Source organism: Lathamus discolor, chromosome 3 (assembly GCF_037157495.1).
Source record: "Lathamus discolor isolate bLatDis1 chromosome 3, bLatDis1.hap1, whole genome shotgun sequence".
NCBI lineage: Eukaryota > Metazoa > Chordata > Aves > Psittaciformes > Psittacidae > Lathamus > Lathamus discolor.
The window spans coordinates 100,037,290-100,062,460 of record NC_088886.1 but is presented as its reverse complement, the minus strand read 5'-3'; the positions used below and the strand labels follow the sequence as shown (position 1 = coordinate 100,062,460).

The window sequence follows — 25,171 nt, the reverse complement described above, 5'->3', positions numbered from 1 at the left end:
CTGAGGTGATAGTTCAGTTTCTGAGGGAAAACATTTCTAACATAGGCTAGGCACCACAAAAAAAAGGAAGGATATTAAATGTTGTTTGTCCTTGAATGTTCCAGGCAGAAAACTTATGAAAGGTCTGTGGTGGTACCGAAAGTATTTTAGTGTTTGATTTTTCTGTGCATTTTCTTTGTCATGTTATCTGGTTTCTTTTTTGAGAAACTTTCTGGTAGGAAGTTTCTTCTGGGATTTGCTTCTAAGAATGCAGCGAGTTGCAGATGTACCTACTGCATGATTCAAGTTACAGAATTGTTTTCAGGAACTCTTGGATTTTGATAAGGTTATATCTCTTAAAACATGAGGTGATGCTTCAGTAAATATGCAGTGCTATCATACAAAGCACAGATGTTTTGTGTGTGCCCAGATCACTCCTGTACGTGTTCTGGTTTATGCATGGCAGAACATGAAAAGCCTATGAAGTCAGAGAAAGCAAAAGAAAATAAAAAGAAAAGGATGCTAACACTGCTTGGTTTCAAAAGATACTAAAGCCCCCGTTATCCCCTGTGTCCCTCCCAGTTCGTCCTTTTCTTCTCTCTCTAAAAATTACATTAATTTTGTGCTGGAAAAATTTACTATGGTACAAAAAAGGAGAAATAGTGGTACACAAACACTTTTTTTTGGTTACTCCAGATTTGATATCCTCATATATTATTAAAATATTATTAAACCCCAAATGCACTATTTTAAAATATATTATTTTTATAACGCAAAGTGTATTGTTACTGTCTGCACTATATAGTAAAAGTGATGGTAACACAGGTCTAGGGCCTGACTTCAACTCTGAATGCTAAGTTCCATTGTTATTTCATCTTTTAATTGCTTCCTTGCTTTCATCATCAGAAAATTCATTTAACAGGAAATAAAGGTCACTATTCTATATTGATTTAAGCGTTACATGCAGTCTTATCACTGTCATACAGTGTTAAAGTGGATGCCTACAGCTTATCTGGAACCAAGATAAAGAGTGCAAAACTAAAAGTAGAGAAGCTATTTTTAGTTTTTAAAATATTTTTAGATGTCCACACACACATATATAGTTTTTATGTATATGTAAGTTTTTATAGCTGTGTGTAATGTTATTGTAAGTTTTATAGATTTGCTTCTTACAATTGTAAGAAGCTATTTTTCCTTTCTTTGTTTAACAGGTTTAGATTAAACTTTACCATGCAAAGTCTTTAACTTGCATTGATACCAGTCTTTCAGTTTTATCTGTTGTGTATTTTGGCTTTTGAAACTGCATAATAGTTAAGTTAAATATTTTCTTAAACCATATTCTCATTCAGAAGTTGTTCAGATATGTTGAAATCAAGATGGGACAATATGCTTAAACAAGCCCTTCTTTTAGTAGTTGGGTGTGCATGTGTGAAAATGTGTTTGCTTTATAAGGGGTCACTGATTGGGAAATAGAGCTATACAGGTCATGACATGGCTATTTCAGACTTCCTATAAAGAGAAAGAAGGTGAGCAGAGATATCTTAGAAGATACACCGGAGTGTTTGCACAGTGTAACATTGAACAAGTTCAGTGTTTTCTTTTAGTCTATCCATTAATGTTGTATAAATTAGTCTAGTGTGCTTTCTGATAACTGGTTCTGTCTGTGAAAAGTAGTTCTTTGTATTTGCTGCTCATGATAGAGCAAGGAAGAAATTCCAGTCACTGCAGTTAGTTATTTTACTGGACAGTGAAGTGCAGGATATAATACGGGGAGTTGATGGCATTTATGTGAAAATATAAAAAGGTTTGGGTGATTTTAATTTCAGTTGTTCTATCTGAGCATTTAAGAAAAAATAGTTTTGTATTTCTAATCAAATAATAACTATTTAATTAAAACATTCCAGACTAGTGGATGTCTCCAAAATACTCACATTTAAAATTTTTAATCTGGTACCTTCTTTCTTGATAACTGCTTTATTAAACTTAATTCATGGTGGTTTGAAAAACAATGCTGGTTTCCTTTTTGTCTCCTGCCCTGCTTCACAAATTGATAATATACCTGTTGTAGGATTTTATGGCTTGCATGAATCAGATTTGGACAAAGTCTTTCAGCTACCCACAACCACCTTCATAGGAGGAAATGAGAACAGCCTTTCTTTGCGAGAGATCATCAAACGACTGGAGGTCAGTGGGACGTTTTTTGATTTGTGACTGTTTTTCATCAAAATAGAAGTGAACATTTTCCAGTTGTCAGTCATAAACTTACCATTTGTCAGTTATTAATTGAGCATGTAAGGAATCCAAATGATGTTAAAAACAACCCTTGCACTGTTTCTAGAGATGGCAGCACCATCGGTTTCATTGCCTGCATATCTGAAATGCATAGATTGAGTAGAAGAGAGGTGAGTATGGTAGAATATTAATCTGGGCCCTAGTTCTGTAAAGAGCTGACATTGTTTCAAAGGAATAGAGCCTTTAGAACTTGTCTTTTTAATGTTCTATGACAGACAAAACACCTTTGCACCTAGTACTCAGGATGCGTAGGGACTGCTCTCAGAGCCTTTGCTTTAATGAGACTTCTACCTAGGAGAAAATACGAGGTATGGGTACTAAATTCATGAAACTTCAGCTGTAGTTTGTAGATAGTGATGGTCCTTGTCTTCCATCCCCAATCCTTTTTCTAGAGTTTCGTTATCTGACAGGTGATACGGTTATGCCATGTAAAGTTATCAAAGCTAAAATAATTGAAAGTAAAAAGGACCAGGAGTGATGAAATAATTAAGGATGAAATACAGAACTGAGTTACAAGAATGTAAAAATAAAAGCATGTAATAGTTCATGGCTTTGACCTGTTGCAAGTGTGAGAGAATGTATTGACTTGCACATCTGACTATTACATCAGCTTAGCTGATGCATGGTAGCTTGTCAAGTCACGTTTGTGTTGCACTGTTGAGCTCTATATTTGCTTTCTGGTTTTTGCACTACATGCCTGTGCAGCAGTTTTCTGGAGATAAACCTGAAAATTGTCACGTGCAAATAAATAGGCAAAATGAATAGCAAAATCTAAAAACCTCAAGGAACTGAACAAAGAGAAGCGACACTCTGGTTTTCCTCTTCAGAGCTTTGGATTTTTTTTTTTCAATTAAAGTTAACATAAAATTCATTTTTAGAGACAGTAGAGAGCACACACTATGTGTTCAGTGTAGGTTTTTGTCTCAGACTCAAATTGGGTCATAGTTCTGTTGACCTGGATCTTGGACACATTTTTATGGAGAAATATTCTAAGGTAAGAAAAAGAAAATGAAAAAACACAGCAGGCAGATAAAACTTCTGAAATGTCTTTGAATGTTTTCCCTACCCTTTCTCTGCTCTCAGCTGCTTGGCTTCTTTTTTGAGATTTCCAGTCTTCTTAGACTTGACAGTTACCAGGTGATTTGCATGAGGCTTCATAGCTGTCCTCTCATTGTCTTTATGGCTTGATTTCAGGTGACATTTAAAAAAGACAGGGTAAATTTTGATGAATGTCATGAAATCCTTGCAAAGACTATTAAGTCTGCAAGAACAGTAGTGAGTTAGGTGAAGTATGCCGGTCAGTTTAAGGCAGGTTTATTGGCCTGTCTTGAAGTATAACCAAATGAGAATCTTCCAGATTCCAAATTTTTAAATGTTTCCTTGTAGAGAAAGTTTTCTGGCACAAAACTAGATTCAGTAACATAATATGTTTGCTTATAGGATTTCTGTGGGGAAGATATAGTGGAAGAGGGAGAAGACTAGATAGCTTTCAGAGAAATAATATATGAAGAAAATGTAATTTGAAAAATGTTTGTTTCTTAGTGGCTCATTAACTTCCAAAGCCTATGTGTTGGTGTTTTCACATCCTAGAATACCTACTGCCAACACATTGGCTTGGAGTTTATGTTCATCAATGATGTGGAGCAGTGCCAATGGATCCGGCAGAAGTTTGAGACCCCGGGAGTTATGAAGTTTACTAATGAGGAAAAAAGGACTTTGTTAGCAAGGCTGGTGCGCTCAATGAGGTATGCTGGGGTGGCACTTGGGACTGTTCTATGACTTCTGGGTGTAAGCTGGTGTGGGAAGCTAGTGTGGTCTGTAAATTGCTGAAGTGGAGGTAAAGAGTCTTAAGTGAAATCGAGTACAAGTGGGTGTACTTAATCTGGCTGTGATATCACAGGGAAGTGTGTGCTGTGAGATGGGGTCAGGGTCTGTGTAGTGAACATTAGTATTCCATTTCCTGAAAGGGGAGGTTGTTCTGTAACACTTGTGCAGCCTTTAGTGGCATATCTGGCAATGTTTTCATTGGCTTGCAGAGATAAACTGGAGAAAAAAATGCTTCAGCAGACTAGTATTATGCGTCTATGTTAGAGATTCATAATTTCAGAAAATAGGTATCAGAACAACACTGGATGCTGATCTTCTGCTGTATTCTATCTACTGTGCATCTTTGTAGCACCATGATTAAAGGAAGCCATCCCAATGGTCAGCTCAGGAAGAATTTTTAGATGGGTGAGGTGTCCCTGCCCATCGCAGGGGGATTGGAACTAGATGATCTTAAGGTCACTTCCAACCCCAACCATTCTATGTTTCTATGGGTGAATTGTTGACATGAGCATTGTTTGACCTGCTGGGATGGTAACAGTCTCTTTGCAAAGCTGTGCCAGGATGGGACTGGGTTTGAGAGGCATAATGTGATTTCAAGTCCTGTTTTTTCCATTTTCCTTTTGAGTTATGCCAAGATGTGCTGTATGGTCGCATGACCTGTCAGCAGGAGTTTTGGTCTCTGCAATATATGAATGCATGCTTGGAAACAACTTATTGATTGCTCCCATTGTGGCAATCTGTATGGAAATACTATGATCCCAGAGACTGAATTACCGTGTTGCCCCTAGAACAAATGCGTGTTCTCAGGCACATGATTTATTACAGTTCTTACAATTTGAAACAGTTTGTATCTCCTTTGATAAACACAAGAGTTAGAAATTTATAAAAATACATTTTTTCACTAAGCTTCTATTTTAAAAGATTTAAAAATTAAATACTTATTGAAGGTGTTGGAAGATATTTTTGCCAGGTATTTTGTTTGCCAATATTATAGCAAGATTGTCTCATTAAAAGTTTAATTTAAACAGAAATAAAAAAAGTCACTTAGTGATCAGGTGAATATTGCACTTGAGTAAGTTTGTTTAACAAGCCCTCAACATCTCCCATTTATCTTGAGGCAAGAATTCTGCTTTCATTCCTGTGTAAGCTGTGGAAAGATCTGGGGTTTCTAGATGGATAAAGGAGCCGAACATTCATCTTCTGCCAAATTTCTGGTTGTGCTTTTGATATTTGTAGCTTTGTAAAGTGGATAGTAATAATTTTGCTCAAGAATACCATTTTCAAAAATGTTCATTCCAAGTACTGCATAGTTCAGTACTTGAAACTGAATTTTAAAGTAGGATTTCTCATCCTTTGTGCTGTTCACTGTATGTTATTGAGCAAAGGGTCATTTTTAACTATTCCTCCTGTAAAAGTACTCTCTGTATATCTTTAAGCTACCGTGTGTATGCATTAGTAAACAATGTGTTGTGGTTTAAGCCCAGCCGCTAAACTCAACCCCACCCAGCTGCCAGCTCACCCCTGTCCTGTTTCCTCTTCCCAGGTGGGATGGGGAGGAGAATAGAAAGAATGTAAACCCCACAGATGGGACACTGAAACAATGTAGTTCTGTAGTAGTGGCAGTTTGCCTCAAATAATGAACTTTCTGCTTGCAGCAATAAGGAGGAAAACAGTGTGTACACCACTTTGATTTGTCATGTAGGACTTGCTGTTCACATGGGACCTCACTTGCAGTTTGTATAGACTGGCATAGTCCATCAGACTTCCCTGAGGAATTCTGATAGCATAGCTCAGCTGAGGGATCTGGCTTGTTGCTTGGATGGTTGAATTGTAAGCGTATTGATGGGCAAGCTAAGGAAAGTCTTTCAGCAGCTCTTCATTTCACTGCTTTTAGGACTTCAATCTAAAGAGATAAATGTCAGCATTCTAAGTGAGGAATAGGGCAAGTATTAATGGATTATGGCAGTGTTGTGAGTTGAGGCATTGCACAGATGACTTAACCAATACAGTTATTTTCATGAAGATGTATTTTCTTTGCCTTTTGTATCCCCAAGCTTTACAACATGTAATCCTTTCAACGTCTGTTAAAAGGTACTTTTTAAACACTCACATTGCCTCTGGCCCAAATGCATTAAAGAATGAAAGAACATAGAGCTGTCTGGGATTGACATCTTTCTCCAGCTGAAGCTGAGGCAGAGATACCAGTGTCCTAGCTCTTTCTGGCCTGTTACCAGCTGTTACATCACATGGTCTGAGAGGAGCCCTGCTGTTGAATAGGACCTATGAAGTAGGCGTGCTTTCTACTGTGGTTTTCTACAAGCATTTAATTATTACTTCCAGAAAATGCAGGTTCTGTTCCGTTTTCTTCAGTCCATAGAAGAGACTTCTTTGCTGTCACTCTGCCTTCCCAGTGGGCAGTATACATTTTGTGTACATGGGAAGGAGCAGAGTTTAACTTGGGAAGTGAGTTTTATCTGAGGTGAAGACTCATCTTCCTGTCTGAATTGTTTCAAAGTCCCAGCAAATACTTCTCAGAGGAGAAAGATTGCTTAATTCTCTCCTATGTCTCCTCCCTACACGTGGCTTGCTTCCAGAGGCCTAAAAGCATGTATTCACATATGTTTTAAAAGAGGGTAATGTAATTTTATTTGCTAAAAGGTGTTTGACAACAAACAAGATTTTGTTACATCATCTTAATATTAACACCGTTTCTTGTTTTGGTTATGTTTTGTTTTCTTTTCTTTTTGGCAAAGATTTGAAGACTTCCTTGCTCGCAAGTGGTCTTCCGAAAAGAGATTTGGTTTGGAAGGATGTGAAGTAATGATTCCTGCGCTTAAGACCATCATTGATAAATCCAGTGAAATGGGAATTGAATATGTTATAATGGGGATGCCTCATAGGTAATGTTGATGGAAACCTCCCAGCAGATGAGTTTATTGTCTTAAAACAAGTTTTGAGTTCTAGAAGTTTATTAAGGAAGTCAATATGAAGAGCATCTAGGGTAGCAAGAGTCAGACATAGCAAGTAATGGAAACACAGAACTAACAAATGCCTGTCAGTGAGAGGCTACAGGCTTCACAGGTAAATCTAGCAAAACTCTCTTCAGTGTACTTTGAAGCTGCAAGCAAATGGGGCAGCAGCAATGATATCTATCCTATTGCATAGAGTCTAGAACTGAGACTCCTTGGCAAGGTAGTATCAAAATTACTTTTGCAGTCTGCCTGTAATTAATTATTAATGTCATTATATTAAGGCTGTTAGCTACAAAATTCATCGCTCCTACTTGGATAACACGGTGTTATAAAACATCTGCAGGAATGCATTGGAGGAGCTTTGCAATTGGAAGAAGGGTAGAATGAAGGGTTTCAGGTTCAAAAGTTTGAAGTGAACTTCTTGTGAATTGCTGACAGGATGGCTTGCTGATTTTATAAGCTTTGTACGGTTAACTCTGTTATTACCATTTTTGAGACATAACTGCGGTTGGAATTTTTTTTAGGGGTAGACTGAATGTGTTGGCTAATGTAATCCGAAAAGAGCTGGAGCAGATCTTCTGTCAGTTTGATCCTAAACTTGAAGCAGCTGATGAGGTAAGATGCTTCTTCAGTAGATCTATGTAGAGAGGTCAATATTCAAGGTAGTGGTATAGTCATTTTGCTCATGTTTATTATCAAAAGAGCATTGTCAGCTGCTGAAATGAGTGTCTTCTTTTGTAGTTTGAGCAATATGATTTGGTGAAATTTCTTAACAAACTTAAAGACTATACTGTACCTCTAATATGCAGAAGGTATCTCAGGAATAATTATAGATAGTTAAGTTCCAGGTCATTTGACTGAGTTTGTAATCCCTAAGCATATTTCTTTGTTTTATATGAATGAAAGGAGTGTCAATATTTTGTAAATATTTATCTGAAAATAAAAGAAGAACAATGCTCCAGTTTGAAATTATGGTGTCATGCCCGTGGTGCGTATTGATGTACAGTTAGCTAGATGCATTTTTCAGACTGAAAGCACAAGTTTTTGGTGTAGTCAACAGGACGTAGCTGACATAATGACATTCCTGAATTGTGACTACATCTTGCATGTTAGGGATCTGGGGATGTAAAATATCATCTGGGAATGTATCATGAGAGGATCAACCGAGCAACAAACAAGAAAATCACTCTGTCCCTGATGGCTAACCCTTCTCACTTGGAAGCAGTTGATCCCGTTGTGCAAGGGAAAACAAAAGCTGAACAGTTTTATCGGGGGGATACAGCCGGGAAGAAGGTAAATGTTGTTTAATGTAGTAACACTTACTGGTAGCTTTTCATGTTTTTAATAAGAATAGTTTACCAGTAGTTCTGTATCACAGAGTCTTTCTCTTTTCCTCTTACACAAAAGGGATATATCACCTGTTGAACTAGATAAGGTTTTTGACATGCTACCTCAAGGGTAACCTCAGGAAGTAGGCTTAAACTTTCTTTCATTTGTGAACTAAGCAAAGAGCAGAATGCTGAGAAGTCATTATTATGAAAAGACATCTCTATTTTGTAAGCATTACAGAAATATGGAGCAAAAAAGTCCTGCTGAGAGGATTAAATTGCAGTTTTGCTTTCTAATATATGTGTGTGGCTATGTGTGTATAATTCTCCCTTTAGGTTATGTCCATATTATTGCATGGGGATGCTGCCTTTGCAGGACAAGGAGTGGTTTATGAGACATTTCATCTTAGTGACCTGCCATCTTATACCACGAATGGCACTATTCACGTTGTGGTCAACAACCAGGTAACAAGTAGAGTGTTTTCCAGTCAATTTGTCTTCTGAGTAGTTGCTAGTGTATTCGGTTTTATTCTTGTTTTCATTAGCTGGGTGCATTGTCCCCTCTGTTCATTAGAATGATTAGGATGTTTCTGAAAATTATCATAGTATCTAGCAACTCTTACTGAATAATATTTTATTACCTATATTTATTTCAGTCCATTTGTGAATTGTTTGCTTTGTTTTGTTTTTAAGGAAGCAAAATGAAGCTAGCTAGCCAAAATGAAAAGCTGATACTACTGCTGTCTAAATGACTATTAAATGGAAATCTTAAACGTTTAAAACAAAGTAGGGAGTGCTGCCCAACTTACTTTAATGGAAGTTTCTGGAATTTTTAGATTGGCTTCACCACAGACCCCCGTATGGCCCGTTCGTCTCCATATCCTACTGATGTTGCTCGTGTGGTCAATGCTCCCATTTTTCATGTGAATGCTGATGACCCTGAAGCAGTAATGTATGTGTGCAATGTAGCCGCAGAATGGCGAAACACATTCAATAAAGATGTGGTGGTTGACTTGGTAGGTCTTGATTTTTTTCATTCTGTGTATTATGTACTACTCTCTTATTTTTATGTGGCTTAGAAGACCCAGTAAAGAAACATACTTTGATTTTAATGGCCTTTAGTTTCTTCATTTAAACAAAGCAAAACAGTAATAGGTCCACAAGAATCCATAATTGTTTTTATATCTCCTAAAACCTCCTACAATCTCTGTAAAACTATTAAATGGAAAGATTGCATTTTACATGTCTTCCTACCAACAGAAACAATCTTTCCTGTTGTAGGTTTGCTACCGTAGGAGGGGGCACAATGAAATGGATGAACCGATGTTCACCCAGCCTCTAATGTACAAGCAGATTCATAAGCAGGTGCCGGTGCTGAAGAAGTATGCTGACAAACTGATTGCAGATGGGACTGTAACACTGCAGGAGTTTGAGGTACATATCAGCAGAGTTAAAGCAAACTTAAGAAGCTGTCAGTAGGAAGACACGAATGTCACTGTATACTGTTTGCTTAAGTGTGACTATCAGCTATGTTTGGTACATCAGTTGTGTCTCATTCAAGAGTAATACAAATTCAGATCTTGGTACTGTCCTTTGTAACACTTGTTTAATAAACTAAATGATTTATTTAGAGTAATGTGGGTAAGCATGTCTCTAGAAGGCAATTTGATCCTAGATAAAATTAAATTGTTTGCATAATTGTAATTTTCTTCGGAAGTTAAATAACTGGGTGTTCTATACTGAATGATAGGTCTCATCTGTAAGATACAAAGGTGTTACGTTTATCTGTTTTAAAATGAGCGGTTTTGTTTTACAGGAAGAAATTGCAAAGTATGATAGAATATGTGAGGAAGCATATACTAGATCTAAGGACAATAAGATCCTACATATCAAGCACTGGCTTGATTCACCTTGGCCTGGTAAGGAGTGTCCTTTCACTTATCCTAGTGTTAATATTCTTGTGCTTTTATTTTAAGTCCGTATTCTAGGACTCTTAGATGCTTTTTATCAGACAGTGTTCCTTTAAAATAGAATATGTGACCTTTGTTTTGCCCCTGTTAATAGTAAATAAAACATTCTGCCAGATCATCTTGAAAGAGATGCTTTTGTTAAAAACTATGCAAAGTAAGGTGTGACTTTGAAAAAGATGTCTTCTCAGTGTAGGAGAGAAGTGCTTTTCCTGTAATGTTAATACCGTCTCTGCCTGCAGAGATTTTTATTATTTTTTTGAGGGATTGAGATGCCATATGCCTTTTATTGTCTGCCTCTGCCCACATAGTTGGACTTCACAGGGAGTAAAGACAGAAACAAAATCACTGTGTGCCTGTAAGATTAAGTTCTGTTGTCATACAATCAAAATGACTGTGCCTCCCAGTGAAAGGTGAAGAACTAGGTCTAGATTGCTGCTTAGAATGTCTTTTTAAGAGTTGTGAGTTTTTAAATTGGTTGTAGATAGTGTAAGTATATCTTGATCAGTCCTTGAACATCTCACTAAATTTTTTACTTCCAGGATTCTTTAATGTGGATGGAGAACCCAAGAGCATGTCTTGTCCTCCAACTGGCATTTCAGAAGACCTGCTGACTCATATTGGCAATGTAGCAAGTTCAGTGCCAGTCAAAGACTTCAAAATACATGCAGGTCAGCTATATTCTTCATTTCTCCTGGTAGCTGGGTTTCTTGCTCAGATTTTATATTTCTGCTGCTGGGTCATTTCCTAAAGAGGAGAATTCCTGTGACTTTTATTTTAACTCTTCCATCCTATGGGCAAGGAGAATGTGACAGTTAACATCCTGCTGCTTGTTCTCAGCCTAATGTTCTTTCAGTATCATGCCACTTACCTCATTAAAATAGATTTTCCTCTGAGGGTGGTAAAAGTCTCTTTATAATGTTAAGACCTCCTTTCATTCTTCAACTCCTTGTGAAAAATGCTGTCTCTATGCAGCAGGTTTGTGGACTTGCTGGAAAGTAAGGCACCCATCTCAGGAAGCACTATTAATGTGTTTTTTAATGCTAAAACCAGTGGTAATATGAGGTGCACCTGTGATACTTTTCTTGTAGTTAGATAACTTTCTACTCAGGAATATATCTAACTTGTGTTTTGTCTTACCAAGTTATAGAACCTTCACTGTAAGAAAATTGCTATTGTTTGCCAACTGAAAACCTGTTGGCAGCTGCTACAAATTTCCCATTTATATGATATTCATAGTATTGATCAGTCCATCATGTTTCACTTTGCAGCATCTCCAGAAGTCCAGTAAGGCAAATGCCAAGGAAAAATGAGAGTGAGAAAGAGAGAAGAAAAAAAAATCATGAACCCAACAGCTGATATTTTCAGTCTCTTATAAAGCGGTACTTGGTGTTAGAGGTGTGAAAGTAAATCTTTAGGAAGAAGTATTTCACCATGAGTCTTTTCTTATTGTCCTCAGTAGTTTCTGGCACAACCAGTCTTATTTTCTTCTTCTAAACCAAGATATGAACATTGTGCAACACTTTGCCTAGGAAACAAGTTATTTTACTTTGCTAGCACTTTAATTCTAGAAGAACAACTTGTCGACCCTATGAGGATCTGTGTTTGAGTTAGCCAGTGGGAAGGAGAATGGTGAATATAATATGTATATAAATGATCTCTGAAGTAAGTCCATTGATTTTTGATATTTATTCCAATATAGGACTCTCTCGGATTTTGAGAGCCCGCTTGGAAATGACCAAGAACAGGGTAGTTGACTGGGCCTTAGCAGAATACATGGCTTTTGGCTCTTTTCTAAAAGAAGGAATCCATGTCCGACTAAGCGGACAGGATGTGGAGAGGGGTACTTTTAGGTGAGTACAGTAATAACTGTTAAATGCTGTCCCATACTTAAAGAAACACCTTGTCGTTTTTCAAACAGTATGGTGATCTGTGGGGAAGGGCAAGTTGGGGCTATTCAGCATCAGTCTGAATGTTCTGCATTCTGGCACTCAAGAGTAATTGAATCTCCTGTGTCTCTGTATACAGCATTTTAAAGAATTGTATTTAAAGCAGAGCAAATGTTTTTAGATATTTTCTTCCTTTTTTTGCTGAAAAAGAGAAATTATATTTTTTTTCTTTCTGCTTTTTAACTAAAAATTCCGCTGTAATTCATCCAATTGCTGAGAAGTAAAAGAAGGGTATTTGCTGGTGCAGATTGTGTAGTCTTTTAAATACTATTCCAGTGGTGGCTACCTGAAGCTTGGGTATCCTGTGAGCAAATATGTTGACAATTGGCAGGCCTTTTTAAAGTGAAATAAAGTCCTTTGTACTGACTCTATGTATGACTATGGAGCACGAAGGAATGCAGAATCTGATCATTTGGTAAAATACATACAGTTCTGCTGCCTTACCTGATTCTCCATGGAGTAACATGTTAACAATGTGTTTAATTGCAGCCTTTGTGAAGCTCATTGCTGGGGGTGAATGAACTAGCAGCTGCACTGTGCTTCATTGTGAATGCTTGCAGAAAAGAGAGATAAATTTCAGTGCCTGTCTTCTCTGGAACAGTGCTGTGTTTCTGTGCTGAGGTTCATTTAGTATCCAGTTTTTTGAACATTCTTCTTTTTCTCATATAAAAAATGGCATGTTTAACAAAATCCGTTGGACAAGACATGACAACAAAACTGAAAATCGTGAGATTTCCACCCCCTACCCCTCTGATTTCTTATCCTCCTTCATTGCAGTACTGTGGTCTTGTGAAGTGCTGATCCTCTCCTGGGAGAGGAACATACATGTTCATTGTTTAGCAGACTACCCACCTGTTTCTAGGTACTAGGAGAGTACCTAGTCGTGTCTAGCACACACCTATAGACTTGTCATGAGAATAGTATTCTCAGTTCTTTTCTTTGGTGGAAGAAGATTTTCCAGAACAATAATCCAGATTTTTCTTGATGTTTAAGATAAAAATAATTGCTATGCTCCCAGCAACGTAGGGGAAAAAATAAAAAACTTGTATAATAAAAACCTATTTAGGTTGGTGAAGACTAGCTAAGGGTTCCTGTGCCATTTAGATTTTATTATTCAGTCTTAACCAGTAGACAGAAGCTGGATAAAGCTGCAGGTAGAACCACTGGGCCCCTTCTCATCTTGGAGACACGCTCTGGAGAAGGGAAAGAAAGGGGAAGAGAGAGACTTGATATTGTACTGATTTGATGTCAGTAAACCTGATAATTGCAGAACGGCAATATCTGGCTTGTATGTCTGTACATTTCTGGCTGTCCGTCTATGCTCATTGTAGTCACCTTTTGCTGGGGAAACACAAAACTTTGTGCTGAAGAAGCTTATCGCCTAGCTAGGCCCTCTTATCTTTGGCTGAATGACAAAAATAGCATAATGGTGGCAAAAAAATTTTCTGCTTAACATCTGTCTAGTATGTCTATTTTCCCCTTTCTATCTACTTCCCTCCCTGTGCTTTTCTTCAAATATTCTGTCTTTTCCTGGCCTTATATTGTTGACTCCTAAATAAATTTCAGAGCTCTTTTGCTAGCATTTGTTTAATAGCAGAGGGAAGCACAAAAAGATTCTGTCCCCAGTTAAGTGTTGGCGGCTATACAACACACAGTAGTTGTTACCAGTATAATAACTGTCCTTATGTTAGCGGTTGTAAAGCTGGACATATTGGTGTGATTCACTCAGTTAGTCTGCTCAGGGAGTTAATGGATTACAGTAATTACTTCAGTCATCTCTGTTTTGGTAGCATTCCTCTGTGCCTCGTTCTAATGCTGATTAATGGTGTTCTATAGAACTGTAAATGGTGCATGTGAATGGAAATAACAGGAAAGAGGATACAACTGCTTCAAGTCTTCGTGCTGAGATTTGATTCGATTACATTTTTGCATAAAAGACAAACAACAGTTGTTTTAAGGAAAAGATTAATAGAATTTGCCAGGGAGGTAAAGTGAAATGCTTTGAGTAACAATTTTATTCATCCTTTTGTTTGTTTGTTTGGGATTTTTATTTGTTTTTATTTGGGTTTTTTGTTTGTTGTTTTTTGGGTTTTGTTTTTTTTTTTTACTTTAAATGGTCTGTTCTATAGCAACAACCTCCATACTCCTTTTCCCCCTAGTTCTTCTAGGGACAAGGTATTTTCAGTTTCCATGAGTGCTTGAGATCAAGCTTGTATAGTCAAAGTCCATATAGTGCAGCAATTGTATTTAGACAGGTAATTGTATCACTAGATTTCTGCCAAACCAGGGTTGTGTGTAAAGCAAAGGTAACTGTGTTGCTTGCATGCTTTCTAGGACATAGCTTTGATGGTTTATCTTTCAAAATATGTCTGTTAAAGCCCAAAGTTATTCTTAACTAATAGATTGCTTTCAACAACTATTTGCAGCCATCGTCACCATGTGCTTCATGATCAAGAAGTTGACAAGAGAACATGTGTTCCCATGAATCACCTCTGGGAGCAGCAGGCCCCCTATACCGTATGCAACAGCTCCCTTTCTGAATATGGTGTCTTAGGTATGTCTTGGGGTAACTATCTGACAGATCTTGATAGGTCTTAAACAAGATGTAGGAAATTATGACTGCTAATTAAAAGGAATTTTTTTCAGACTTTGCTTTAATGTGGTTAAGCTTTCTGGGTACAAAGTTTTAGTTTGTTACTTGAGTTTGACAAGTCTAAAACCAAACCTCTCCTTCTGCTAGTAGCATTTAATAATAAGCAAACTCTGCCTTTGTGGTATTTTGACATTATCATAATGGTCATGTTTTTGATCAGGTGGGAGCCAGGAATTAACAGAACAGGGGCCTAAAATCCAATCACGATGCCTAAGCTGATTTCCCTCCACCCCCTGAAAAGAGTAGTTCTATCAGGAGATTCTGTAAATTTACCCTGTTCATTGTAGGATTTGTCTCTTATTGTCTTCTTACCTTGAATGGTTTTTAAAAAGTTATTGTAGTATAAACTTTAAGTTCAACTTAGGTTTTTTTCTTACAGTGTGCTACAGTGGGTCTCTGTTTTACTGTATCTTTTATTTTTAACATTTTAGAATAAAATAAAAATTAGAGGGAAAACTTCAGCTAGGTGTGTATGTGCTTGCTTTTGGGTTTTGTTTCTTTGGTTTGTTTTCTTTCTTTAAATTTTGAATGCCTTGCCTGTGGGATCAGCCATATGAATTTGCAGATTTTTTTTGCAAAACTTTCGGTACTCTTCAAATAATATACTTAATTTGTTTAGGCTGCTTAGAACCTGCTTGTACTTCAAAACTGTAAACTGAGAGACTAAAGTAGTTTGTGGTGGATAAGTCACAGAATCAGTCCCATTAGTATTCAGCGGGACATTACATAGTAATAAGAGAAGATTAATTTCAGAGAATAACGTAGCTATACAAGAAGCAGAGCTCAGCAAGAAAGAGAATGGAAAAAAGCTGTAAACCAGTTATATATGAAACAGATATCAAAGCTCTCCCTCTCAGGTTCTGGCGTCCCTTAAACAAGCATCCCTACATTTTACAATTTTGGGATTCAGCTGAAAGTTTCCATCTTCTGTGGTTGCTCGTGGCAATGCTGGAACATGCACCTAATGCTTTCTCAAAAGGAGAGGAACTGTCGACAGAATCAAGGACACTTTGTAATACAGATATAAAAATCCATGCCAGCTTTATCTGAAATGCTATTCTGAACATGGTAGTTCAAGAAAACAAATACTTGTGATAGCATTACTCATAGTGAATTATATTTTTGGTAGTGGACAGGCATTTTATCTTCAGCCGCAGAGAATGAATAACCTCACTGACATGATGAGGGTGGCAAGAGGAACGTGGAGCACAAAACAAATACATCTAATAATTTATCAAAAATGTTATTGATTCTGTGGATAAATAATGAAATATTTTTCCATATCCATTTCAGAGCTAGTGTGAAGGAAAAGGATGAAGCACTGTAGGAGATGAAAACGGGAATTGATAGCTGCTGTAAAGTTCCAAAAATTTGATTGCTTAGTCATTTTTACATATGCTACATAATACTTATTGCTAATAATATTAAAATTAAAGTGGTATAAAACTGGTAAGCTTTAGTGTGAGCTGAAGAGCTGAGATTTTGTAGGTATTTTCGTTAGCTCTGTGGCAGAATCAGTGCGAACAGAAGTTTGTATTTCTGTAAGCTAATATAGAAACATGTAAACTGTAGTTTGCAAGAGATGATGTGTATAAGCACAATAAAAATAATTGGCATAGCTAAAAAGCAAGAATTTAATTTCAGAGAGTGGTTTTTTTCTTTGTTTGTTTGTTTGTTTCCAATTTCCTGTTCTTTCTCATAGTTTAGTCTGGACTTTCTTAACTTGAGCCAGTTTACAGTGTAGCTGCAAATGTAATGGGTAAGTGTGTCATAGGTTTCTGGTTTTGGTTTTGTTTTGTTTGGTTGGGGTTTTTTAATATTCAAATAACATATCCAAATGTGAAAGTGATGTGTCTGGATATGGTTGCAATTTTATTTTATTCCAAAACTTACACATCAGTAGGTCTAGGAATTCTGTTGTTGATATGGTGTGAAGGGCAATTCCAATTGCCACAAATCTGTTCTTTAAAAATTAGCTAAGTGGGCTCTCTTTCTTTCTCTTGCTTGATCCCATCCAGCTCACTGTTGCTCCTCCATCTTCCCCAGCAGCAGAAATGTGAAAGTTGATTCAATAACTTTAATTGAGTACAAGCAACAGGACAAAATATGGGCTTTTTTATAAACTGAAAACAAGAGTGCCAGTTCTGTGCAGTCCTGCTTCAGCAGATGTGATGACAGGTTCTTCAAAGCTAAAAATATCAATATTTTTAATTGTTAAGAACTTTAAATCCCTTATGTCTGAGCTGTTTTCTAACAGTAAAGGATATTAAATTTTTAGGAACAGTTGATGAGATGATCTTTTTTTCCCTTAGAAATGTTCTGTTTCTATGTTGAAGGGATTTTATAAGTAAGTTTTCTCTCCTTATCTAGTTTCTATATATTAGGCTTTTCCAAGATGTTTGCTCTTGTGTATTGTATCTATAGAGAGACAGTGTTGGGATAAGCAGTAGCGTGTGAGCATGTGGCATCTCAGTCAAAGAGGAGCTATTAGAATTGTTACCTGTTTGGTCAGTAGCATCACCAGGTCTCCTTTTTAGTACATGGAAGAATAAGTGAGTGCTTACAGGTCAATGAGTTGATTCTTCAGGTGTAGCAAACCCCCCAGCACTTTATTTTCTCTAACTGCTATTTCTACTTGTCCTGGTTTCAGCTGTGACAGTTATTTTTCTTCCTAGTAGCTGGTACAGTGCTGTGTTTTAGCTTTAGTCTGAGAACAGAGCTGATAACGCACTGATGTTTTAGTTGTTGCTAAGTAGCACTTAACCCTGGTCAAGGACTGAAACTTTTCAGTCTCTCATGCTCTGCCAGTGAGGAGGGGGACAAGAACCCAGGAGGAAGCAGAAACAGGACACCTGACCCAAGCTAGCCAAAGGGGTATTCCATGCCATACCACGTCATGCCCGGTATATAAACTGAGGGGAGTTATCCGGAAGGTCCTGGTTGCTGCTCGGGTTGGGCTGGGTATTGGTTGACAGGTGGTGAGCAATTGTTTTGAGAATCACTGCTGTTTACTGAGTTTTCATTACTTCTCTTGTTGTTTCCTATTATTATCATTATTGTTATTGTTGGTATTCTTTCTATTATTACTATATTGTACTTTAGTTATTGGACTGTTCTTATCTCAACTCTTGGGTTTTACATTCTTTTGATTCTCCCTTTCCCAGCTGGCAGGAGGGAGAAAGGAGAAGTGTGAGTGAGCGGCTGCATGGTGCTGAGTTACTGGCTGGGTTTAGACCACAACACTACTATATGAGCCTGTTACAAGAAACACTTTGGGATTAGTGGCCTAAAGTTTTTGGTGAGGGTTGAGAAGGTTGTGAGAGGATGTAAAAGAAAAAAAAAAAGTGTTAAGTATTTAATTTATGACTGTTAACATGCAGCACCTCAGAAGCATTTTGGAAATTCCCTTAGTTTCTGTGAATTAGAGCAAAGTAAAAATGGATTGAACAGCCCAGTATGATAAAACTACAGATTATTTTCTTGGCAGGTACATAAACCAAAGGCTGGCATCTCTTCAGAGCTGTGAGCTTTGCACCAAGTTATTGTTGAGCTGGTTAGGAACACCTGTGGTGTAACTGCTCCATTAAAATGATGCTCTGGCAAGACTGATTTCACTTCTAAATGAAACTAAGGCAGTCTTGTTAACTTGTAGTTCAAACAGTTGCGTATGTTTTGTACACAGGAAGCTGTGGAGTGTGTGTACTGGGGCGTTAAATCAGAGTATTTAACAAACTCTGATCATTTGACATCCTATGTCTACTATTTTTAGCTATATCCAGATTATTACAATTTAGTTGTGCATCCACTCATCTAGCTACAAATTTTCCCTTTTACTGAGACTGAATGTCTGGTAGTATAAATGACGGCTGTGTGAAGTCGTTTAAGCTAAAAAGTTTGTCTGAGTTCATTTGCTGATTGAGATGAAGGAGAAAAGCAGGAGTAACTTACAGGTGCTCCATGCTACCTGTTTTTTAAATACTTGAAGGAATCTCCAGTCTTTCTTTACTGCCCTCAGTGTTGATTGTCCATCAAGGTGTGATTCTCTGTCAAGTTCAGTAGGAGTTTTGAGTGGTCTTGGGCTGTAGCATCGCGTACTGGGAACTTCCAGGGAATATGCAGGCAAGATACACTTGGGACTAGTGAGTAGTTCAGCAAATTCCTGAACCATGAGACCTGGAGTACAGCTTTTTCAAGAGGGAAGGTCATGTTTAAAACAGAAGATGAAGGGAGGAGGACAGGTATTGATTTAACCTTTTCTTACAATACAGTTCTAGAATGAAATATGTAGCATCACTACTCATGCAGAACAACATGTTTTTAAGAATGGGAGTAGCAAATGCAGTTATCTGTCAGAAATTGTGCTGGGAAATATGACAGACTGAAGTAACCAAGGACCAGGTTTTCAATGGCATCTGCATGGAGCTCTAAGAAGGCATCAGTCTTTCTGTTTAATAGGGTCAGCCACCAGATGGGTGTTAACTTCATTTTCTCCTGGGCTGTGTTTGAGTTTGTGAGAGGGTGCATGTCCCTCTGTTAGTTCCTGTGCTTAGATTTTCTGTTAAACATAGCACAAATCTCAATTTGTAACTTTCCTCTTTCTGACATTAAGTCCTTTCACTGATAAGCCCTCTATTACCATTAGGTAATGTTCATGCCTTAAGTCACTTTGAAATCATATTGAATTAAGCCGTAGTTTTACTTACGTTAGTTGAAAAACTACAGTTCTTAACAACAATTATGAAAAGTGCTGTGGGAAAAAACCAGCATAATATGCTGCGTAAGCTGCCACTTTGCTTGGCAACACCTCTTCCAGAGTGACGAAAAGAACAGTAAGGGAGCACAGCAGGAACTGGACTAATAGAAACAAGCATTTCTGCTGCGCCTGTCATCTAGGGACCTTAATGAAGTTCAGCAATTAAAACATTAGTTTTGCAACCTTAGTCAAGTGCTGTGTATTTTTCTTTCCTGTCTCTCCTCAGTTTGGAAGTTTACCAAACTGCTGTGCTGGGTCCTGGTCCCCTGTGCCCTGGTGTGCTGAGCCCTGAGCAGCTGCCTGGTGTTCAGGAGCTGGTTGGTAGCTCTCCACCATGCTTTGGTGTGCAGATTCTTTACCTATCATTCTTTGAAAGCTACACCTTGCAGCCTGGTTGTCTTGTTGCTGAATTTCCTCATAGCTTAAGCCTTTCTGTTTCTAGCTGTGTAAGAGTTAATCCTTTAAACTTTGCACAGAATTCTGAAGAAATGTTCAGGTCTTGTCTCTGCAGACACAATAAAAGTTTGCAAGTCTGCTGCAGTTCTTTTAACCCTTTACTCTGGTCTGAGGTTGAGCCTTCATGAGGGGCCTGGGTAGAAACCTGCTCCCCTGATGTTCGTATCCCATCTCTAGAACTGTGGGGTCTTTCTAGCTCACGTCAGCTTCCCTGATCTTGACTCATCTGGTGCCCCAAAAAATCCCTGTCAGGAGAAACGCCTCACCTTCTTCTGGGTTGTTCACCTGTATCTGTCTACATGACTTTCCACCTATATATATATATATATATACACATATACATATACATATATATATACACATATACATATACATATATATATATACACATATATATATTTAATTTAGCAGTTCAGATCTTGTTCTTTAAATGATTTTCTCCACATGCAGATAGGAGTAAGTAATTCTTGACAGAATCCCTTGCTATAATCGCTGGTGGAATAGCTTTAATTTTAGGAACTGTCATTGTAATTTGCCAGGTGGAAAATGAGTTCTGGTATACCGGTGATGGCTTTACCACAACCACGTTCTGTGAAATAGTAGTCTTGGCAAAACTAATTTCAAAATATTAATCAGAATGTGTAGATTACGTTTGAATATGTTGTCCCAGATACTTTTATGGCTGTCAGAAAGCTTGCAAAAGGTATCTGTGTTAGGATCGCACCATTAATGCAGCTTCACCTAGGACATTTTTACGTTGTGGAGATTATTGGCACAAAGGCGACAACAAGGTAGCAGAAGAGAAATGACACTGTTTTTATCATGAATTTTAGGGATGATTTTGGCATATGAAACAGGATTATGTGTGTGCTCTGACTAAGGTTTAAATAAGCATATTGCTCCATACCTTTTGAAAAGCCCTGTGTAATTATTGGTAACTCTAAGCTGTCAAGACCTCAGTTCATTCTTTTCTAAAAGCTAGATTACCCTGTCCTTACAGAGAGCAGCATATGCACAAATAAGTCTTGAACATATTGCATATTTTCTCAAGCATGTCACCCAATCAGTAGAAATGGTCTCTTAATGCTTGTGTAAAATTAGAATGGGATTCAGGCCTATCTAGGGAAATCTATTTTTCAGATACCTTTGGGAACACGCCTTGAAGGAGTTGTGTATTTTTTTCCCCACTGTTTGATTGTGCTAAAAACAATCGAATCACATAAATAAGGAGGACAGAGATTTAAAATATGTTCTGAAAGAAAGGTCACTTAGGCCAAAGGAGCGGTCAGCAAAAGCCATCCTCTTTGGTAATGCACTGTCACGGTGACTCAAAGATGAAGGGCCTTCTGTCTGACTTACCAGTCTCCTTTTGGCCTCTAACTTCCTAGTTGCCTTTTGGTGTGAACATGAGCATCTGCTGGAGTCATGGATGGACTGTTCAGAGTTCAGGAGTCCAGAAGCCAGGTGACTCAAAGATTTCTTGCTGGTAAACAAAAAAACTAGGTTGGAATTACCAAAGAGTAGACTGCGAAGACAGACTATAAAAACAATATGTAAAACTGTTTTCACTGTGAGTAAAACACTTCACTTGAAGCTCTTGTTGCTTTTTGTCTTACACAGTTAATTTGTCCTATAGTTGTCCCTCTGCTAACCTTCCAGGAAAGTCTGTACACTGACGCAGGCTGACGAGCCTGATCCTGGAGCGGGAGGAATCCTGTAGTCCCAATTTAGCTGTAACCGTTGAGTAAAGCTAAAGCAATTTCAGCTTCATGCACAGATGATCTATGTCAAAACTTCATGTCAAGTGTTGGAAAGATGCTTTTTGTAGGTTGTATTACAGAGGGACTTACTTGATACGTGACTACTCTCACTAGTTTTGTTGAGGGTTTTTCTTGTGGAACTGGACTAGTTTAAACTTTCTGTAACCACATGTTCATTAGTTCTCATTTTTTAAAGGCAGGAATGCTTGTCCTTCACTCTCCTTTATTTCACTTTTTTCCTTCCCTCCCTCCACTCCCCCTCATTTGTTTGTTTGGGTTTTTTTTTTCCCCAGTAAAGCTTTCAGGGAAGGAACTACTTGTGTATGTCTGTGGCGTGCAGCACATGAAGGCCACAGTCTTAGTTTACATCTCTGAGTATCTCTCTGATAGAGAATGTACAGTAAAAGTTGAACAAAAAAGAAAAAGGACAAAGAAAGTTTGAATAGGTGTGATTTGATCTTGAAATCTTCCTCCATAGCTACATCACTTACCTGCCACTGAAAGCATTAAAGTAACTCATATGCTGTATGTGCCACATGTTCTCTTCTGCCTCATGATGGCCTGGCAATCTTTCAGTGCCTGGAATGCCAGGCCGTCTTAAAAGTCCTTTAGGTATTTTTCTATTATTGCTTATATAATTGTTTGGTATTATAGTTCTCTTTGAAGTAATTCTCATACCCACCGAATTGCAAAAATTGAGCTCTCCTAGAGGGACTGCAGCCTCCAGTTACCAGGGTATGAATCACAAATGATAAGTATATGAGAGATGTCAGCTATTACTTGCAGGTGACCCTGTAAGTAGCCTTCTGTGTATGGAGAATGTCAAGATGCTAAGCTTGTATCTTGCATGGAGCCTGAGTTTTTTGAACTTCCTGAAGCTTCTAATTAGAAGAGTTGTATAGTAGGCTTGGCCAGGGCTAGAAACTATAGTTCCGATGATTTTGAGTTTTAGCATGGCTTTGCAACAGTTTACTGTAGTTTACTGAATACTGGTGCTCACAAAGCAGTATTGGATTTTACTGATACATAATATTTAGGAAGCATATTAGGTACCTGACCTGTGATTGTATTTGGCTTATAGCCACCTGTGGGTCTAGAAAATATTATCCATAACTCAAGAAAGAGTTGCAACTCAGTATCATAGCTTTTTAAATAAAATCTTGCAACAGCAAAGGTAGTTGCTCTGCAGGTATAGCCTTCAATGGGAGTCTTCCCATGTTGCAGTTCTGTGTTTGGAAACAGATCTTTATATTGTGTGCAGAATTCAAAAATTTCAACATAAACCATATTTATCCAGCAAATATTTATTCTATATGTGTATTGAATTGTCCTTCAGTCAGAACCTTAACATCCAGAGCAGTGCTATGTAGTACTTTTTTTTACTGAGAGCTTTAATATTTTTGGGGTTTAATTGTTCAAAACTATAGGTGTAGAATATGCGTACAGGTGTTTGCTTAGCATTCCGGGCCTAGCTATATCAAAGGGTGAAAGAAAAATATGAGCAAAGATCAAATATTTATTTTTATATTGTTGGATGCATTTAGGTGTTCACTATGGAACATGGTATGGAAAAATGCTTTAAATTTCAGTGTGATCATTAAACCGAGACAGGTACATTGCACATAGCTAGGTTTTCATGTTTTGACTTAACACAAAATTCTGCATGTTTTTTAAAGCTATACAGTAGAGGCTGCATAGCATATGCAAGCACCCTTGTAGTTTTCTGTCTTTGACCTTTGCAGAGTTACTAGAAATCAATTACCTAGCTTACATTGGCAGTAGCAGTTTAGGTTTCTTTTCTCTCTTGCCAATTATCTCCCCAGGACCTGTTGCAGTGCTGGGGCTTTGTTGTACTGCAGTGGGTCTCTCAGTGAGAGCAAAAAATTGTTTCTGCTTTTAAGAGAGAGTCGTGGGGCCTGTCAAGAGCTTTCAGTTATGTTTCGTCCTTGGCAAGTTTTAAGAGTGGACAGCAAGCTGTCTGACTTGCTGTGTGCACAACACCCGAGCTGCTGTCAGCTGGGCTGCTGCCCTGTGTTTGTCCTGCTGTATTAACCTGAGTTGGTGTACTAAGTGGGAATATGTGGCCCTTCTGCTCTGTATGGAGTGATGAATTTGCAGTTCAAACAGCACAAGTTTGATTTGGGTTTTTACAGGAAAAAGTAGTACATACCTCAGTGAGCTCTCAGGAAAACATCAAACTAAAGTTCAAGCTGAGGGAGGGGTTGTAATTATTCATTTTTAAACTCCTGTGGTATTCACATGCTTGAGGAAAAGTTTGAAGGATTGGAGTCAGGATTGGAAAAACGTTATTTGCTAGTCTTCTGATGGAAGTGGTACTACTGAGAACTGCATGATTTATAGCAGGGCTACAAAAATCCAGCTCATGCTCTCATTTTGGTTTTGTTAAATAATGTTTTTTTAAAATGAGAAATTAACAGGATTCTCAGCAGGTCTGTTTCTTTTCTAATTCTTCTGTTTGTTTGCTTCTCAGGTTTTGAACTTGGCTTTGCTATGGCAAGTCCTAATGCCCTCGTGTGCTGGGAGGCCCAGTTTGGTGACTTCCACAACACAGCACAGTGTATAATAGACCAGTTCATCAGCTCTGGCCAGGCCAAGTGGGTTCGTCACAACGGAATCGTCCTGCTCCTGCCACATGGAATGGAAGGAATGGTGAGGGCCGCTGGTTGGCTTATGCAGGACATAAACGCTGGCTACTGTGCCTTTGCTGTGGCTGTAAAAGCCAAAGACGTCTTGGGGATCAGTGGTGATACAAAGCTGGGGGGAGGAAGGCACTATTCAGCATGTTGGACTGCCTCAGTGCTGCAGAAAAAATGTGTAGAGATTGATCGGTGAGAACCAAAAAAACCTGAGAAGTATTTCAGAGCTCTTAGCTTTGTGTCCTCCTTAGTGGCATGTACCACTTGCCCCCATTGTTTTTTCTTTTTTTTTTCCTCTCTTTTTTTTGTATCTTTCCCTAAGATGCTGCCTTTTACCCCTAGAAAGCTGGATTCTTAGCATACAATAAGAAAGAAATCATTAGTGTCTAGTACTACTTAGTTTGATTTTGCATGAAGTAGGTCTGTGTAAATTGCATGAAATTCTCTTGCAGTGAAATGGTATTAAACAACTTTAAAACTTCTTCAAAAGTCATTGACATTGGGTAACTGTGATAGAATAAGAAATTTCCCTCTTTTTGAAAAGGAAAATGCTACCACTAGCTGTCGACTCTTTTCTT

The 25,171-nt window shown here is 37.9% G+C and overlaps 1 protein-coding gene across 5 annotated transcripts in view; it reads left to right on the top strand.

The window, feature by feature from the left end:
* The window catches only part of OGDHL (oxoglutarate dehydrogenase L), a 54,391-nt gene that overhangs the window by 17,889 nt on the left and 11,331 nt on the right, over positions 1-25,171 (top strand). For 4 of the 5 annotated variants that reach the window (XM_065670787.1, XM_065670786.1, XM_065670785.1 and 1 more), the window contains exons 5-17: positions 2,048-2,163; positions 3,862-4,016; positions 6,852-6,998; positions 7,595-7,685; positions 8,184-8,363; positions 8,735-8,863; positions 9,235-9,414; positions 9,680-9,832; positions 10,215-10,317; positions 10,908-11,036; positions 12,068-12,218; positions 14,741-14,868; positions 24,428-24,606. In XM_065670787.1, the coding sequence (XP_065526859.1) occupies positions 2,048-2,163; positions 3,862-4,016; positions 6,852-6,998; positions 7,595-7,685; positions 8,184-8,363; positions 8,735-8,863; positions 9,235-9,414; positions 9,680-9,832; positions 10,215-10,317; positions 10,908-11,036; positions 12,068-12,218; positions 14,741-14,868; positions 24,428-24,606 (1,841 nt within the window). The remainder of the gene's footprint in view (positions 1-2,047; positions 2,164-3,861; positions 4,017-6,851; positions 6,999-7,594; positions 7,686-8,183; positions 8,364-8,734; positions 8,864-9,234; positions 9,415-9,679; positions 9,833-10,214; positions 10,318-10,907; positions 11,037-12,067; positions 12,219-14,740; positions 14,869-24,427; positions 24,607-25,171) is intronic. The other variant, XM_065670788.1, reaches the window with a different exon arrangement.